Source organism: Zerene cesonia, chromosome 5 (assembly GCF_012273895.1).
Source record: "Zerene cesonia ecotype Mississippi chromosome 5, Zerene_cesonia_1.1, whole genome shotgun sequence".
In the NCBI taxonomy this organism is placed as follows: domain Eukaryota; kingdom Metazoa; phylum Arthropoda; class Insecta; order Lepidoptera; family Pieridae; genus Zerene; species Zerene cesonia.
Window position 1 is genome coordinate 5,822,747 of NC_052106.1, and position 16,998 is coordinate 5,839,744.

General features: G+C 34.8%; 4 protein-coding genes across 4 annotated transcripts; 3 read left to right on the forward strand and 1 right to left on the reverse strand.

Moving 5' to 3' along the window:
• The first annotated feature begins 375 nt into the window (after window positions 1-375).
• Window positions 376-2,412, forward strand: LOC119840213 (carboxypeptidase B-like). The gene is made up of 3 exons (XM_038366726.1): window positions 376-498; window positions 1,717-1,863; window positions 2,154-2,412. Exons 1-3 carry the CDS (start codon window positions 466-468, stop codon window positions 2,391-2,393), a joined length of 420 nt encoding a protein of 139 aa, XP_038222654.1. The 5' UTR covers window positions 376-465; the 3' UTR covers window positions 2,394-2,412.
• Window positions 2,413-3,906: 1,494 nt separating this feature from the next.
• Window positions 3,907-11,941, forward strand: LOC119840104 (pre-mRNA-processing factor 6). Its single transcript, XM_038366613.1, has 17 exons — window positions 3,907-4,125; window positions 4,215-4,274; window positions 4,398-4,521; window positions 4,602-4,732; window positions 5,464-5,723; window positions 5,975-6,235; window positions 6,696-6,889; window positions 7,193-7,463; window positions 7,682-7,818; window positions 7,957-8,034; window positions 8,512-8,728; window positions 8,965-9,128; window positions 9,277-9,453; window positions 9,572-9,705; window positions 9,975-10,149; window positions 10,611-10,721; window positions 11,313-11,941. Exons 1-17 carry the CDS (start codon window positions 4,031-4,033, stop codon window positions 11,535-11,537), a joined length of 2,814 nt encoding a protein of 937 aa, XP_038222541.1. The 5' UTR covers window positions 3,907-4,030; the 3' UTR covers window positions 11,538-11,941.
• A 773-nt stretch (window positions 11,942-12,714) lies between these two features.
• LOC119839995 lies at window positions 12,715-14,714 on the forward strand. Its single transcript, XM_038366475.1, has 2 exons — window positions 12,715-14,099; window positions 14,306-14,714. The coding sequence occupies exons 1-2, from the start codon at window positions 12,871-12,873 to the stop codon at window positions 14,541-14,543; spliced, it is 1,467 nt and encodes a 488-aa protein (XP_038222403.1). The 5' UTR covers window positions 12,715-12,870; the 3' UTR covers window positions 14,544-14,714.
• Window positions 14,715-14,848: 134 nt separating this feature from the next.
• On the reverse strand, window positions 14,849-16,750 carry LOC119840069 (early boundary activity protein 2-like). Its single transcript, XM_038366572.1, has 4 exons — window positions 15,970-16,750; window positions 15,773-15,885; window positions 15,528-15,671; window positions 14,849-15,148 (listed from the first exon to the last, which is right to left on the reverse strand). The coding sequence occupies exons 1-4, from the start codon at window positions 16,483-16,485 to the stop codon at window positions 15,001-15,003; spliced, it is 921 nt and encodes a 306-aa protein (XP_038222500.1). The 5' UTR covers window positions 16,486-16,750; the 3' UTR covers window positions 14,849-15,000.
• Window positions 16,751-16,998: the final 248 nt, after the last annotated feature.

The following is a 16,998-nucleotide window of genomic DNA, read 5'->3' on the forward strand; positions in this document are numbered from 1 at the left end:
AAAGAATGATGTTATTAATTACACTGTAATTTTATGGGTTTGTTATCTCAGAACTCTTAATTGGGAGAACAGATTTTGCTGATGCTTCTCATGAAGTCCTATTAAAATTTGGTCTACTTCTGACAATCAGAAGGCTGTTTAGTTATTTGCATGTATGTATGTTTAGTTATGTTATGTTATGTTATCTCTAAGTATCTACATACTACACAGCCTATAGACATCCATCGTTGGACATTGGTTCCCATCAAAAATTGCTAAGTATGCGATCAGCTAGTATTCTCACAGTTTCTTGACAATGTAGTTTTGCCGTCAATCTACCTTTATATAATATTGACTGATTGATATAATAAGAAGTGGTAAATTTTAAAATTATAATCTATAGCAAGTGGCTTTTTTGGCAGATATCGCTGGGGAGGCAAGGGCTCTTCGTCAAATCCATGCAGCGATATATTCCGCGGTACGCGTATGTTCTCCGAACCAGAATCAAGAGCCGTTGCAGTAAGTAACAAAACATTTATTGGCCGCAAATAATTTATAACTGAAGCGTACATTGTTCAGTAGGCAAACTTCGCCAGATTATGTCGGAATAAAAACTACCATATGGCCTGAAAAATCTAAATATTCTGTTACTTTAGATTCAATAAGAGGTCAATTACTTATGCGAAAATTACACTTTCAAGCTATCAATGGCGTCATATGTACCTATTTGAAATTGATATCAGTACTCAAGTATTATCACTCATTAAGTGGGGTCCTTAAGAATTGTTATTGAATATAATATTATAAGTGTGTGATCCAGCAACAATGAAGAACCCTTAAAAACTTACTATTGACTCTCATTAGATTAGATTGATCAGAAAGATAACGTTTTATAATTTAATATGTATAAAATATTATTGAAAGCCCTACCATACCTTAAATACAAGGAGTAAAGACAAGCAAATATAAATTTCTTAATGCGTCATGGGCTAAAGGGCATAATATTTGACACAGTTCATGAAAGTCTGTGTATGTTTTTTGGTTCACTACAGGTATTTTCTTTAAGTGATGGTGAAGAAATGCGATATATAACATTTAGCTTTTTTACATTTAATAATGTTTCAAGACAATAAAAAAAAGGTGTGTGTGCGATTCACACACGATAGAAGGGAAACTTCAGTAAATCGACAAAAGAATGAGATGAATATATATAAAATATAAAATAGTATGTATATTTCCGTCTCATTCTTTGCCGGCTTCATTCTACACATTTTTGTATTTGTGTCTCTTACCTGTCGTATTTCCGTTGCATCAGGTTTGAAATCCCAACGATTCTAAAGAAGTTTCACTTCAATATGTAAAATATCCTAGCAGCGCACATGCTGGTTTCATTTAAGTTAATAATAGTAAACAACCAAACCATAATTATTCACAGCTAATGGATGATGCAAAATAATTACACAGGACATAAACCAAGAAGTGCAGACATTAATAATAATCGAGTCTCTATATGCTCAAAGCATGACAGCGGTGAACCAAGGATAAAAGACCCTAAAAAGAGTAGTTTTTAAGACTCCTCCCATGGTCTACAAGAATGCAACTAGCATTCTATCATTGTGTTGCAGAGATAGTCAACTACACGAAATGTCCAATAACTTCTTAACATACAAAAAAGGATTGAGTATCCTAGCAATACATATGCTATGCATGAATAATTAAACTAAGTGACATTTACAGGACTTTATCACCAACTCGGCAGCTAATTTCTCAGCATACCTGACCTACCACAGCTATGGACAGTATCTCCTCTACCCATGGGGCTATGACAATGCAGTCCCTCCCGATCACAAGGATTTGGATTTAGTAGGAAATGAAATTGCTGCTGTAAGTGTAACACTATGATTTCAAAAATACTATACTTCTATTGAGAACTTAACTTTAACATGTGTGAACAACAAATTGACACATTTACAGACTTGGGTACAGGGTAGAAAAATATCAGTCATTATTCAGATCATTAGCTCATATGACTTCATCAGAATTAAATAACTTTTTGAACCTCATATATTATTAATTACCTTTTTAAATTTGGCTAATTTTATGCAAACCTAGACTGCCTTTTAAGCTCATAACTGAATATTGCAGAATGTATTCTGTAATTATTTCAATTTTAGGCTATACAGCAAGCGGGTGGATCAAAATACACAGTGGGATCCTCAAGTGGAGTCCTGTACCCTGCAGCTGGGGGTTCAGATGACTGGGCAAAGGGACAGGGCATCAAGTACTCCTTTACCATTGAACTTAGTGACACTGGTAGATATGGCTTCATTCTGCCAACATCCTTCATTGAACCAGTGGCTAAAGAATCAATGGCTGGAGTCAGGGTTCTTGCAAAGTACTTGCATAAGGCATAATTTAATATTTAAGCATTTATTTACTTAAACTAAGGTTGTGATTTATATTATATTTTTAAGTAAATTATTTCTAATATAAAATAAATTATTATATGTTAGTGTGTTGTTTTTCTTACCTTTTCAATTAAACCCTTCTCGTTTTCTTTATGCGATTTGACGTTGGGCCTAGTTATTTTAATATCAGGAACACAGGACTCACCAGTATATGACATAACATTGTTAACAGCAACTGGACTACTCTTAAGTAAATTTTCTGTTTCATTAGCTATGTTTTCAGCCCTTTTTAATATCAATTCTATATCTTCATCATCTCCCATTTCTGTTTCTTTATTGTGAGACAGCTTTTTAATCTCATTAAAAATCATTTTTATTTCTTCGTCGCTGTCTTTAAATGCCTCACAAGTTTTTTCTAATAATAAAAATTCTCTATTGCTATTTTCAAATGACTTTACTTCTTTAGAGCTAGATATTGAAGACATGATTATTTTAATTTGTAAATACCATGAAAACACTTATCTAATAATGCACAATGCTCAATATGTTGAGATCTCAGAAAATATATTTATATTCTGTTGCTAGGCAACCGGGAAAATTTAAAAATTTAAACATCGAAAACACGAAACAAAACAATATCGCTCCAATTCCACAGCCAATTCCATTCCTAGTCTATTCATATGTCATTTGTGACAGACAGACAAAAGTATAAAATGCTGAGTTATGTCAAGACATGTTCTTCATTCACGTAGTAACTAGTTCTTAAATCTGTGTAATTTATCCATGAATGCCACCATAGATTATACACTTACATACTGAATGCCACCTTCGATCATCACTCGAAGGATGAGGAAAGAGTAAATTAATATAGGATGAGTTTGATAGAATTAGTTTTTTCGCGTATTTGATATTACGCGAGTATTATTAATTTAGAAATTAAAGCCTTTTTAACGGATTCTAAACGCGATTTATCCAATACATTATTTAACAAAAATCGTTGTTTTTGTGACAAAAACAACGATTTTTGTATGACTTTGAAGACATATGAAATCTTAGTCTCCCAGTGGCTACGCTCGCTGTAAAATGTGCAAAAGGTCTGGGTAAATAATATAATGAATAAATCGCGTTTCAAATTAGTAAGAGTTTTCGTACTTATATTAAACCCTAACGTTTGGAAGTCTAACTATACGTAATTTTTATTTTCTAAAATGATGGAATGTTTTCTTTGGACAATATTTTCTATCTACGCCGTCGCCGCACTTGTTTGTTTGAGTATTTCTGAAAATTTGATTGACCGGCATTAGACTTTACAATCTAGCAGATTTACGAGGTCTTTGATGCGTGCACCTAGCACCTAAATATTTATGTAACGGATAAAGTTTAAGCGGTTTGTAGATATCTATGCTATAATCTGAGTTCCGACTGATAGTAACTAGTTCTTAATCTGTGGACTGATAACAATTGACATATTGACAAATGACAGTCGATAGATGGGAAACTGTATATTTAATTGAACAATTTAACAAACAATTTACAGTATTTACCAGTTTATTATTTTATTTGATATTTATATTATTTAAACTAAGAATAAGTACAGAAATAAAATATTTTGTAATTCTTCAACTTTTGATTTCTAATTGAAAATGTCTGTACCGCCGCAAGCTTTTGTAAATAAAAACAAGAAGCATTTTCTTGGTATTCCAGCTCCTCTTGGTTATGTAGCTGGTGTTGGTAGAGGGTAAGTTAATATGTCATATTATTTTCAAAATTGTTACATGCGCTGAATTCAATAACTAAGAAACTTTATCCGCTGTATTTTTATTTCAGTGCCACAGGTTTCACTACAAGATCTGATATTGGTCCAGCCAGAGACGCAAATGATGTATCGTAAGTAAAATTAAATGAATTACAATTAATTTGCGAGTTTTTTTTATATGTATAAGCATTGTGTCTATAATTCACAATGTTATTTTAATATCAATAACCTCAAATTTTGTTTTTATTTTTAAGTGATGATCGCCATGCTCCACCTGCAGCTAAACGCAAGAAAACAGAGGAAGAAGATGATGATGAAGATTTAAATGATTCCAATTATGATGAATTTTCTGGATATAGTGGCTCTCTCTTTTCAAAGGCATAGTGTTTAAACATTTAATCTATTACATGTAATTTGTTTTTGAATTTAATTTTATGTGTATAAAAATACATTTTCAGGATCCATATGATAAAGATGATGCCGAAGCTGATGCTATTTACGAATCCATTGACAAGAGAATGGATGAAAAAAGAAAGGAATATAGAGAAAAACGTTTAAAAGAAGACTTGGAGAGATATCGTCAAGAAAGGTACATTACATTATGTATAACTAGCTGCGCCCACGGTTTCACCCGCGTAATTCCGTATCCCATAGAATTATCAGGATAAAAAATTGCCTATATGTTATTCCAGTTTAAATTTTATTTAAAAATTCAGTTAAAATTTCATTACAATTGGTTCAGTAGTTTTTGTGCGAAAGAGTAACAAAGACACACATCCCTACAAACTTTGTCGTGATAACTTTTAAACTATTCGTCTAAATTACTTAGTGTAAAAGACAAAGTTTATCTACATTAAATACGTAAAGTGACAAGTGTATCAATTTTCATAAAATTTCGATACATATTTTAAAGTTAATTAAATAAAATAAATAGTATATTTCTATATACTATTTATAATGGTAAATTTTCCTCCCATAATGATTATTTATATAATATATATTAAAACTATTCAGATTAAATGGAACACATGTAAAGTTATTCTCAATAATTAAGCATTAAAAAAACTTCTTCAACAATCAGGCCCGTTTCCTTTTCCTCACCCGTCCTAGTCCATTCCTTCTTTCCAGTCGTTAATCCTTTCCTTTTCCCTTACCCCATAAAAGCGGGCAGCGCATTCACAGAGGTACTACCTTTGCGAATGTTTATGGGCGGTGGTGATCGCTTACCATCAGGCGAACCACCAGCTCAGCTGCCCGCTATGACATAAAAAAAAAAAATAATCAATTTCCTAAGTGTACTTAATTTGCAAAATGTTTCAGGCCAAAAATCCAACAACAATTTTCAGACCTCAAACGTGAATTGAAAACGGTCTCTGAGGATGAATGGGCTGCAATACCGGAAGTGGGTGATGCTCGCAATAGAAAGCAGCGAAATCCCAGGGCTGAGAAGTTCACACCTCTTCCTGACAGTGTGCTATCAAGGAACCTTGGAGGGGAGTCAACAACTTCCATTGATCCTGGCTCTGGTCTAGCTTCCATGATGCCTGGTGTTGCTACACCAGGCATGCTGACACCTTCAGGTATTCTAATAAACTATTTGTACAATAGTATATTCAAATACTTGTTTTTGAAAAGTATGTAAAAATTTTCTATTCACAAGGAACCTTGATAGACAGAATAGAAAATTAGTTTTATCTCAAAATCTTTTCATCTTAGTAAAGAAAATATTTATGTATTCTCTATGCTTTTGGAAAAATATAAAGGAACTATCAATGATTACATTTTGTATGGTATTGTTAACTATTTTCTAATTGATATGTGTATCCTTTAGGTGACTTGGATTTAAGAAAGATTGGACAGGCAAGAAACACTTTAATGACAGTGAAGCTATCACAAGTGTCGGACTCAGTGACTGGACAAACGGTTGTAGACCCTAAAGGTTACTTAACAGATCTACAGTCTATGATTCCAACATATGGTGGGGATATCAATGATATTAAGAAGGCTAGACTTCTGCTGAAATCTGTGAGAGAAACAAATCCCAATCATCCACCTGCATGGATTGCTAGTGCAAGACTTGAAGAGGTTACAGGTAATGTGATTGTTTATACATGTATGTTTTATATTTAAAATTTAATAACTTGATCTGAAAATCACGTTTTTTTTTATTTTATATAAAAATTAAAATTTTTTTATTTTATATGTGTAAAATTAAAAATGTTTGCCATACATTGTATGGCATCACATCCAGGGGAAGGGTGCTCTTAAAATGTGACTAAGGTGGAAGGGATTAAAAAGACCTAAAATATTGTACAATGACATTTATGGTACTACAATATAAGGGGCCATCCCCCTTATATTATAGTATCAGCATCATATAAATATAAAATATGGCCTATGCTTGATATTATTTATATCATTCAGTCACAGTGAACTTAAGATCACCTTCTAAAGAAATTTTAAAAACTAATATTATATGCTAGAGGAGAATAAATTCGATTGCTGTGGCAAATGTCACATTTTTAAATAATTCTTTGATTTTCAATCTAAAGGTAAAGTGCAAGCGGCTCGCAACCTTATAATGAAAGGGTGCGAAGTGAACCCCAGTAGCGAGGAGCTCTGGCTCGAAGCTGCTCGATTGCAACCCAGAGATACAGCGCGGGCGGTCATTGCGCACGCGGCGAGGAACTTGCCGCACAGTGTAAGGGTTTGGGTGAAGGCGGCCGATCTGGAACAAGAGACAAAGGTGAGACCATAGATAATACATGGTCATAGATTATAGAATGTGAATTAAGTTTTTTACATAAATCACTTCATCTGTACTATTAAATTTACATTGAAAATAAAAAGGAATAGGATTAGTCATCTTGAATAAAAAAAAAAACCATTACATGACATTTTCATAGAATTTTTTGGCTCTGTTCTCGGGTATAAGTCCAATTTTTCACTATAGGATTTCACTTTTAATAATTTGTGATTCATAACCATTTTTACAATATGCAATTATATTTATATTTTTATATTTTCCTTATCAATGTATCTTCAACAGGCGAAACGTCGCGTATACCGCAAAGCTCTCGAACACATTCCAAACTCGGTCCGTCTCTGGAAGGCGGCCGTTGAACTTGAAAACCCGGAGGACGCTCGTATATTACTGTCCAGAGCAGTGGAATGTTGTCCCACCAGTGTGGAGCTTTGGCTGGCTCTGGCAAGACTGGAGACATATGAAAATGCTAGGAAAGTGTTAAATAAGGCCCGGGAGAATATACCCACAGATAGACAGATTTGGGTCACAGCTGCTAAGCTGGAAGAGGCACATGGTAACTTAATACTACCTATTTAATACACATATAGATACTAATTAGGTGGTATTCACCAATTTTCTTAAGTTGGTATAAAAAGGTTATAGGGATTGAATATTATAGCAACTTAATAATAATAAATATCGAATCCTGTAAACATTGCTATGTCTACCGCTAGTTTTTGAATTGTTAGTATTTGAATTTGTTTAATGTTTTTATTATAATTTTTTCATCAGGCAATACACACATGGTGGAGAAAATCATAGATCGTGCAATCACATCGCTGAGCGCTAATGGTGTGGAAATTAACCGCGAACATTGGTTCAAAGAAGCAATGGAGGCGGAGAAATCTGGGGCCGTACATACGTGTCAAGTAATATTTAATATGAACTTTAATTTTTGGCTAACTTCTATTTATAATTTTCTCCTTTAAACACTTTTTACTGCAATAAATGTATGAAACATTTATGTGAATAAAGTATTGTTGTTTTATAATAATTTTTTTTTTCAGGCAATTATTCGAGCTGTGATTGGACATGGCATTGAACCAGAAGATCAAAAGCACACTTGGATGGAGGACGCAGAAGCGGTAATATATTATTATTCACTAATTTAATTAAAGTTTTGATGCGGCAGATAAAACAAATACTATTTTTTTCGTGTGTTGTAGCTATAATATTTAAGTATTTTTTTATTTTCGAAATAACTTTACCGATCATAATGATTAACAATTTTAAGAATTGACAAGTTTTTGTTGTGTTTAAACAAAAAATTATATTCTTCTATCGTCTCTAATGAAATACTTTTAATACATAAGGATTAATGTATTACAAAATGAAAAAAAAAAACAATGTTTTTCACCTTTGTTATATCGCCTTTTCCTATTGCACTTTTTGAAGTTTTTTAGAAATAAATTATAAGTAAATATACGTCGCGATAATTAGTAAAAATAAAAGATCCTGTGGTTTTGGAGGCTTTTCAATGCAAATAAATAGCATAAAACTTTCCACATTACAATATTGATTTAAATAGCAGTTTCATAATGGACGCAATTGTCTGCCATCAGTGCGCGAACGAGGGCGCGTACGAGTGCGCACGCGCAGTGTACGGGTACGCGCTGTCAGTGTTCCCGTCCAAGAAGTCCATCTGGCTGCGGGCCGCGTACCTGGAGAAGCAGCACGGCAGCCGCGCCAGCCTCGAGGCGCTGCTGCAGCGCGCCGTGGCGCACTGCCCCAAGAGCGAGGTGCTGTGGCTGATGGGTGCCAAGTCCAAGTGGCTAGCTGGTGAGTTATGGGGCCTTCAGCCTCATGATGATGATGATCCACTCCAACACAAACAACAATTTCGTGAAACCGACCAATAAACAAATTAATTTTTTTGTGAAATAGCTTTTCACCAGCGGCTTCACTCTCATGATCATAGAAACAACCACCATACTAATAATTATGTCCTATGGTATCAATCAATCAACGCGAAAAGATCTATGTTCCATAGATATATAATGAACTAAGTATTTCAGGCGACGTACCGGCGGCGAGAGGCATCCTGTCCCTCGCTTTCCAAGCGAACCCCAACTCGGAGGAGATCTGGCTGGCGGCCGTCAAGCTCGAGAGCGAGAACAAGGAGTACGACAGAGCGAGACGGCTGCTCGCCAAGGCGCGAGCGTCCGCGCCCACGCCGAGGGTGAGAATCTATCGATGCTACAAATTTAAATTTGGAATTGCAGGAAATAAATAGATTTTACAATTTATCTGCACTATATTCGCCACAACTCGAAACGGAAATTTAAACATAAAATTATAGAATTCATATAGAAATCAATTGTCTCCAGGTAATGATAAAATCGGCAAAACTCGAATGGGCGTTAAATAACATGGACGAAGCGCTCAAACTACTGGACGAAGCCATAAAGGTGTTCAGCGACTACGCCAAGCTGCACATGATGAAGGGCCAAATCGAGGAGCAGATGGGCAAAGATGACGATGCGCATAACACTTATTCACAGGGGGTGAGTTATCTGTGCTTATTTGGATACAGAGTAATTTAGTCTCCCTGGCCCTTGCAATTTGTAATATGTCTTGTTTTTTTATTATGTTTGTATTAAAACATTTTTTTTTTCGTCACAGCTAAAAAAATGTCCGACTTGTGTCCCAATGTGGATTTTGCTGTCCCGGCTGGAAGAAAAACTCAAACACGTGACCAAAGCCAGATCGGTGCTAGAAAAGGCTCGCTTGAGGAACCCTAAGAACGCTGAGCTTTGGTAAATACATCAAGAACTATTTTTTTATTGTGCAGAAGGCAACTGAGCAGATGATAAATCATCTGATGATAAGTTTCAGATTTTATCAGCGTCGTTCATATGCACCTAGAAGCTCAAACACATGGTGGTAATTGTGGCAGGTGGCCGAGAGGCTAGGCGTTGCTACGTTTTGGTAAAAATTCTCGGTTCCGAATCCCGCCTCGTGATCAAATTTTTTTTTCTTTCTATTTTTTGAAAAGTATATGTATTTGATTGTAATATTTGGACAGGTTGGAAAGCGTGCGGCTGGAGCGGCGCGCGGGCGGCGCGGGGGGTGCGGGCGGCGCGGGCGGGGAGGTGGCGCACGCGCTGATGGCGAAGGCGCTGCAGGAGTGCGGCGGCGCGGGCCGCCTGTGGGCCGACGCCATCTTCATGGAGGCCCGCCCGCAGCGCAAGACTAAGAGCGTGAGTTGCCGGCTGGGTTCCTTAACGCCCTTATATATGCTTCACCTGATTGTTTGCAAGCGTGATTAGGTGTTGGTGGGAGTCGCTTCCTCGCGAAATGGGTCAGCTCGCACCGGCGAACTACCACACCCCCACTGGAGACCAGCGTGAAATAGTTGCATGCTGGTGTGTTTCGGTGATTGGGAAAGTGGGAGGCCCGTTTCCTTTTCCTCACCCTTCCCAGTCTATTCCTTCTTTCCTGCCGTCGATCCTTTCCTTGACCCATAAAGCGGGCAACGCATTCAACAACTACTCTTCGAATGTCCATGGGCTGTGGTGATCGCTTACCATCAGGCAAACCACCAGCTCAGTTGCCTTCTATGTGGCATAAGAAAAAAAAGATATAATACATATATATGTTTATTTGTATAGGTAACTAAATTAATAAGGGTTTTGTGAGTGACTAATTTATCGTTGTCCAGGTGGATGCGTTGAAGAAATGCGAGCACGACGCACACGTGCTGCTGGCCGTGTCGCAGCTGTTCTGGACCGAGAGGAAACTGAACAAGTGTCGCGAATGGTTCAATAGGACGGTACGTGCCGTATACATTGTTTACTAGATAACTTACGTGCGCTTATATTATGTGTATGTTACTATGTAATCCATAGTATACTTACATTCACATAAGAATATAGTTTTTTGTTTATCCTGATCTTTAATTGCTGACATAACATATTCAATTTGTATTGTGCATTTTTACATTATAATCCTGTATTCAACAAAAAAAAATGTTTCTAAATTCTTTGTGTTCAATACAGGGTTATTTTTTTGACATAAGTTACAAATTTCTTGCATTCAGTGTAAGAAACATGTTTTCAGACATTTTTTATAATAAAAGGGTTTTTAATGACCCAACACTCCTATTACGATTTTCAATTTCTCAGAGGCTCCTTTGAGTAGGTATAATCTATCTGTAAGTAAAATATTAATGGGCACACAAGGCCCATCAATATTTAAGATCACTTTAAAGTGCACCTGTCTGTCATGTCTTAGAACCTTATACACATAACTTTAGATGGCTTAATGTTTTTTTTTTTCTATATAGTACTTTTGAGATTTCTTCTTTGTAAAATGTGAAATTTTATTAGGGTTGAATTCTTAATAATTATTACAAATAATACAGGTAAAAATCGATCCAGACCTCGGCGACGCGTGGGCGTACTTCTACAAGTTCGAGCTTCTGCACGGCAACGAGCAGCAACAAGAAGACGTGAAGTCTCGTTGCAAAGCGGCGGAACCGCACCACGGCGAGAACTGGTGCAAAGTGTCCAAGGATATAGCTAACTGGTGTTTCAGTACGGAGCAGATATTGTTGCTAGTCGCTAAAAACTTGCCTGTGCCCACGTAGAAATTGTTGGAGGTGTTTTTTGTAAGTTAGGTTGGTGCACGAGCGCATACAAGCCCGAATTTCTGTGAGGCAACGCCCAGCAACAAGATTATCTAGAGTCGTAATTTTTACATGTTTTTTTTAATCTGTCAAAGATTTTAGTGAAATGTTGTAATGAGGAGTTAAATGGAGTTCAAAGGAATCCATACTTATATGAGTAAAACGTGGAATCAAAGCCACTGTGTGGTTTTTTTGCCTCAATCAAGGTTATGAGAACAGAAAAATAGCACTCTATACAATATGACATGTTTTAATTTATATAGAAAGTCATACTAGATAATTTACAAAACGTATTGATTAAGCGATTGATGTATGTTTAAGGTTAGTCGATGTATATTAAGGATGAATAAAATATTTAAAAAGGACGAGTTTTTTTTTTATTATATTACGTGTGTGTTCAATTTACTACTACAAAAAATGCATTTCGTTTTTAACATTAAGTAAATAATTGAAATGTCGTGAAAAATCATTATCGTAATAGTACAAAAAAATAATATTCCGAAACCCGTCGTAGATTTCCTTATTTAATTACAATTAATAAGATAATAAAATCGGAGCTTGTGAAATTAATGCTTTATTTATCTCAACCTGTAAGTTATACACTTTTACCGCTTGAACAACTGTACTTACTGTATTTATTATGTGCAAGTATTATGTATTATGTGTGTAACGATTTTCTGCAAAAATACAGATTGTATATAAAAATAAATTCTTTGGTAACGATGTCACTGTTTATATAATCGTCTAAAAATTGAAACATCGTCTTTAAATGTATCTAAGTAAAAGTGAATAGTTAAATGTGTTGCTAAACGTAAAGCTTGAGAACGGCTCGACCAATTTGGCTAATTTCTTTTTAATTTTTTTTGTTAAGGCACAAGGTAAGTTCTTTTGTAGAGAAAACGCGTACCACGGGAGAAGTCGGGATGGACCGCTAGTAATTTATAAATGTCTTGTCTTATGTTTTTTTTAATTGTCATGTAATTGCTATTTTTATAAACGTATAAAAAATAACGACCAGATGAGATATCAAATTATACTATCTATTTATGTGTCGTAAGGTGTAAACACCTTTTAGAAATAAAAGTTCTATAAATAATTTTCGGGTTTGTGTGTTTGAATTATAAACGGGATCTGGCGTAATGCCAACCAGCGATGCGAGTGAGTGCGCTAAATAGCTCGGAGAAACACGGATTTTAATTTCTCTCTTTTAAACCAAATTTGCAGCTTAGTACAGTAATGCTAAGTACATACAGTTCATTATAGTGAAAGTGCAGTATTACAGAGTGCTGTGAAAATGTCGCCAAAGTGTCCGATATTGCCGTTACAAGAGATCACATTATCATTAGTAGCTAGACAACTTATTCACACCTTGTCAAGGATCTCTACAGATGAAGATGTCGCCCTTTCATTTACGATGGTTTCATCTTACTACGAGAGTATGGGAGTGACAAGTGATATATTCCAGGACTTAATTAATCTTATATTAAGTTCGGATTATTTGGATCCGTCCGTAAGATACTATACGATGAAGTTACTGCTTAAAGAAAACGTTAAGAGCTTAGCCACGGGCATGTTCCCTTGCCCCTACTACAGGAAAATCCTGGAATTAATCGTCGAGCAAGGACGCCATCTTACGTCTTTAAATTTAAAAGGTGTGTGGGTGAAAGACGAACACTTACCGTTGATGTATGACATAATAAAGAATTTACCCAACTTAACAGCTCTAAATATACCATACATGGCTAACGACGAAATTCTTAAATGTATTGGAGATTATAATAAAGTATTAAAGCTCCTCGATGTATCCGGTGAAACGGATATCACAGAAATAGGGATTGACGCTATGTTAACTGGCCATCCTCAACTCACACAAAGTCTCTCTGTGGTTAATATAGGAATGTATGGTGAAGAAAATGTTGATCACACTGATGTAGCTCTATTTATTCGGGGACTACCGAATTTAACGAATTTAGGTAGTTATTCTTACGTCGGTAAGGCATTACATTACGTGTACAACAATGATTGCCCGCCAGGATTCAAAACGAAATTACAATATGTCCACGACGTCCAAACAAATGTAAGAACTATGAAAGCAATTATAGCCTTATGCCCTATGATAGAAACAATTTACTTGGAGGAGCCTGACCAGGGCGTACTGCAGCAAATAAAGGATTTAAATTACCTCAACAAGATTAAATTAAATAAATTCCAGTGCCACGAACTGCATCAACTATTGGATAAAATAGGATATAAGATAGTTACTTTAATGTTATCCGGCTCAATGGGTTCTTTTAACTTTACAAGAATAGCCGAAACTTGTCCAAATTTAGAAAGTCTCGAGTTTTATCAATGTCATACGGCGACGCACGAAGAAGAGGTACCATTTAATAAGTTAGAACACATTGAAATTATTCAAGGAAATTTAACAAGCTCGTGTTTAAAGTACTTGATGACATCTACTCCTAAGCTCAAGAAATTAATAATTGGAGATGAAATCAGACTCGATGATAATGATATGGCAAGGTAGGATTTTTTTAAATGTTATTTTTTGTTAGTAAAGCAATTTTGTAAATGAATATTTATAATATCGCCTTCGCACTATTGATAATGACAAAATGTGAATATGGAATAAATTTGGTCGCTTTTTGGCTTATACAAGATTATAATAGCCCCCCTTAGCATATAAAAATGTGATTTTTTTAATAATCATAAATTTCGTTCTGTTTCAGAATATTACGTCGTTACAAATTCCCGAATTTAGAAGCGTTATGGTTTCCGCATGCTCCGAGATTAACCCGAGACACCGTAGAATTGCTGATGGAATGCTGCCCCAAACTCCAAAGTCTGGGCCAATTGAGTGGCTGGCAATACACGCCTGATGACATGATGCTTATGAGAGCTATTATTGCCAGCACAAACACCGATTTGATCTTATCCCCTCTTGGCATATTCCAACAGGGCACGTAAAATCACAAGTCATTTTTTATGTATCAAGCTTTGTATTAGTAACACATATGTATGATGGATATATCAATTCAATTAATTTATTTAATTCGTGCGCTATGAACCGGGTTTAACATAATATATTATCTATAATATTTTTTACTATTATTTTGCCAAAATTGAAGTCTTGCTAAATATTCTTAGTTTTGAAGACACGCTAGTGGCTAGCGCTATAATAAATAGACGACGTAGCATGTCGGATCTTGTCTTTGGTTAAGACGAAAAATACTGCTATCATTTTATGTCTATTAGAAAAGGAAATGTTAAATTTCCCTTAATCACTAACAACACCGTTATACTGAAATAAACAACACTTTCAAAACATATTTTATTTATAAAAGATAACTAAAACTAGATCACCGAGTATTGTAAGGTACTGTTAAAAATCCTTTGGTTTTATTATTATCCACACTCTTAAACGTTATTTCACTGTAATCGAATCATTTTTTGGTACATTTTCTTGATCTGTAGACGACTCGTTCGACGATTTATCTTTTTGGCGACTTTTGGTCTTTAGTCTCATTTTATACATTTTGCATTCATCTGCACATTTTGTTGTGATGATGCTTCTGAAAACAGAGTCAATATATTATAAAATGGGAGAATTCTTGTTAAAGTGAAACTTATTCTCTACAATCGTTTTATAATACCTTTAAGTTTATACTCTACTGCTTTAAAAAATCTTGAAAATGTATGATAGGTATACTGAATACAATCTGAAGATTAAATTACAATTTGAGAATGTTTTGAAAACACACTGCTACAAATTTTATATGATTTATATGATGAATAAAATCGCAACTAATATACTATTACTTATCATATACTTTAAGACATAAGGCAAGATATCATATAGCAACTTTAAATAAAAAAGATGTTTATTATCCAATTTAAGTAAGAAGTATTTTCAAAGTTCTCAAGTAAAAAGAAACAACCAGAAACGTTTACCTTACTAGGTTTTCCTTTACTTTAAACCTAGAAGTGATTTCTATGATAACATCTGACACAATTTTTGGATCCAAACACATTTTCGCGGGCTTATTTTGAAACGCTGGAGATCTCTTGCCGGTTAATGAATGTGTTGCCAGTATTCTGAACAAAAAATGAAATTAAAATTATTTATATAACACGTTTTTAACAACTGAATTTGTTAGTAAATAGATTTCTATGTATTAAATATAAACTTAATTTACCGTCTTGGAAACGTAGCCAATAATAAAGTTCTAGTAGCAATCGTGTAAGATTTCCAATTAACTTTTCTATATTTATCTTTATGTATCAGAGTTTTTCCACTTCCAATCGGAATCTGTAAAATCAACATATTTTTTTATTTTTGATATATGTATTAAGAATTATGTTTACTAGTAAATTGATTTTCTTTCTTACATACCCATTCGTCTTTACTATTCTCTTGAGCACGAGGTGAAACGGAATTGGAGCGAGCTTTTATATATTTGTTTGAAATTAAAACATTATCATCAGAACGATTAGACTCTTCACTTTCGCTTCTATCACTCTCTTCCGGTTCGTCAAAAGTTTTTTCATTAAGTTTATTCACTTCATTCAAAAATGTTTTATTGACCTGTTGCGAAGGTCTCAATGCATTAAGCATCGTAAACAACTGTTGAAAAGTTGCATTGATTTCTATAATATTCCTTAATTGCACTTTAACAGTTCCTTTGTTGATATTCGGCCTTGTAGACATATTTTTTCTAGTTGAATCAGGTAACGATTTTTTAACTTCCTCCTCCATTTCTTTGTATTTTCTTTTACGGCCTTTGTTCGAATGATTTCCATTCATTTGCCGCTCTTGTAAAATGTTAACCACTGCATTCGGTCTATGTATTGGCGTAAGTACTTTCTTACTGTTTCTAATTTTCGCTAAATGTCGAACGTATTGTGCCATTTCATTTGATTTTCCGTTATTTTCTTTCTCAGTCTGAAATTTAATGTATAATCATTTTAGTATATAATAAAAGTTTAGGTATACTTGATTTATTTCCTCAAATTATTCACACCATGGTTAATCGATCTCTATACTCACTCCGTTAGATTCGTCAGAAGATGATGATGAGCTTTCGTCTGTTGGCGCCCAAGAAGAGGCGCTTTCAGAGAAATCTTGATCTTCATTTGGAAGACTGCCTCCTGCACCAGAGTCGTTATTACCATTACTAGCCGCAGAGCCACGTGGTCTTTTTATTTGGGGTCTGTTGTCTGAGAACGAGAAGTAATAGGTTCATTAAATAAATTTTAATAATACGTTACTATGGAGCATTTTATTTTAATTGTAGCTCATAACACTTAGTAGTGCGTTAAAATACATTTGTTCGCGCTTTTGCTGACTACCTGGATTTCTACGAACCATTTTAAGCAGCGTTTTAAATTGGCATGAGAATATTATCATTATTTAAATGGTTAA

What these genes read in the sequence shown, in the direction of transcription:
- LOC119840213 (XM_038366726.1), top strand. Translation starts at nt 466, where the DNA reads ATGTTCTCCGAACCAGAATCAAGAGCCGTTGCA. An exon ending in CAGAATCAAGAGCCGTTGCA is followed by an intron (nt 499 to 1,716) that starts GTAAGTAACAAA and finishes TGACATTTACAG; the next exon opens with GACTTTATCACCAACTCGGC. An exon ending in TAGGAAATGAAATTGCTGCT is followed by an intron (nt 1,864 to 2,153) that starts GTAAGTGTAACA and finishes TTTCAATTTTAG; the next exon opens with GCTATACAGCAAGCGGGTGG.
- LOC119840069 (XM_038366572.1), bottom strand. Translation starts at nt 16,485, where the DNA reads ATGGCACAATACGTTCGACATTTAGCGAAAATTAGAAACAGTAAGAAA. An exon ending in AGAATAGTAAAGACGAATGG is followed by an intron (nt 15,886 to 15,969) that starts GTATGTAAGAAA and finishes TTGATTTTACAG; the next exon opens with ATTCCGATTGGAAGTGGAAA. An exon ending in GTAAAGGAAAACCTAGTAAG is followed by an intron (nt 15,149 to 15,527) that starts GTAAACGTTTCT and finishes CTCTGTTTTCAG; the next exon opens with AAGCATCATCACAACAAAAT.
- LOC119839995 (XM_038366475.1), top strand. Translation starts at nt 12,871, where the DNA reads ATGTCGCCAAAGTGTCCGATATTGCCGTTACAAGAGATCACATTATCA. An exon ending in GATGATAATGATATGGCAAG is followed by an intron (nt 14,100 to 14,305) that starts GTAGGATTTTTT and finishes GTTCTGTTTCAG; the next exon opens with AATATTACGTCGTTACAAAT.
- LOC119840104 (XM_038366613.1), top strand. Translation starts at nt 4,031, where the DNA reads ATGTCTGTACCGCCGCAAGCTTTTGTAAATAAAAACAAGAAGCATTTT. An exon ending in AGAGACGCAAATGATGTATC is followed by an intron (nt 4,275 to 4,397) that starts GTAAGTAAAATT and finishes TTTATTTTTAAG; the next exon opens with TGATGATCGCCATGCTCCAC. An exon ending in GGATGGAGGACGCAGAAGCG is followed by an intron (nt 8,035 to 8,511) that starts GTAATATATTAT and finishes GTCTGCCATCAG; the next exon opens with TGCGCGAACGAGGGCGCGTA.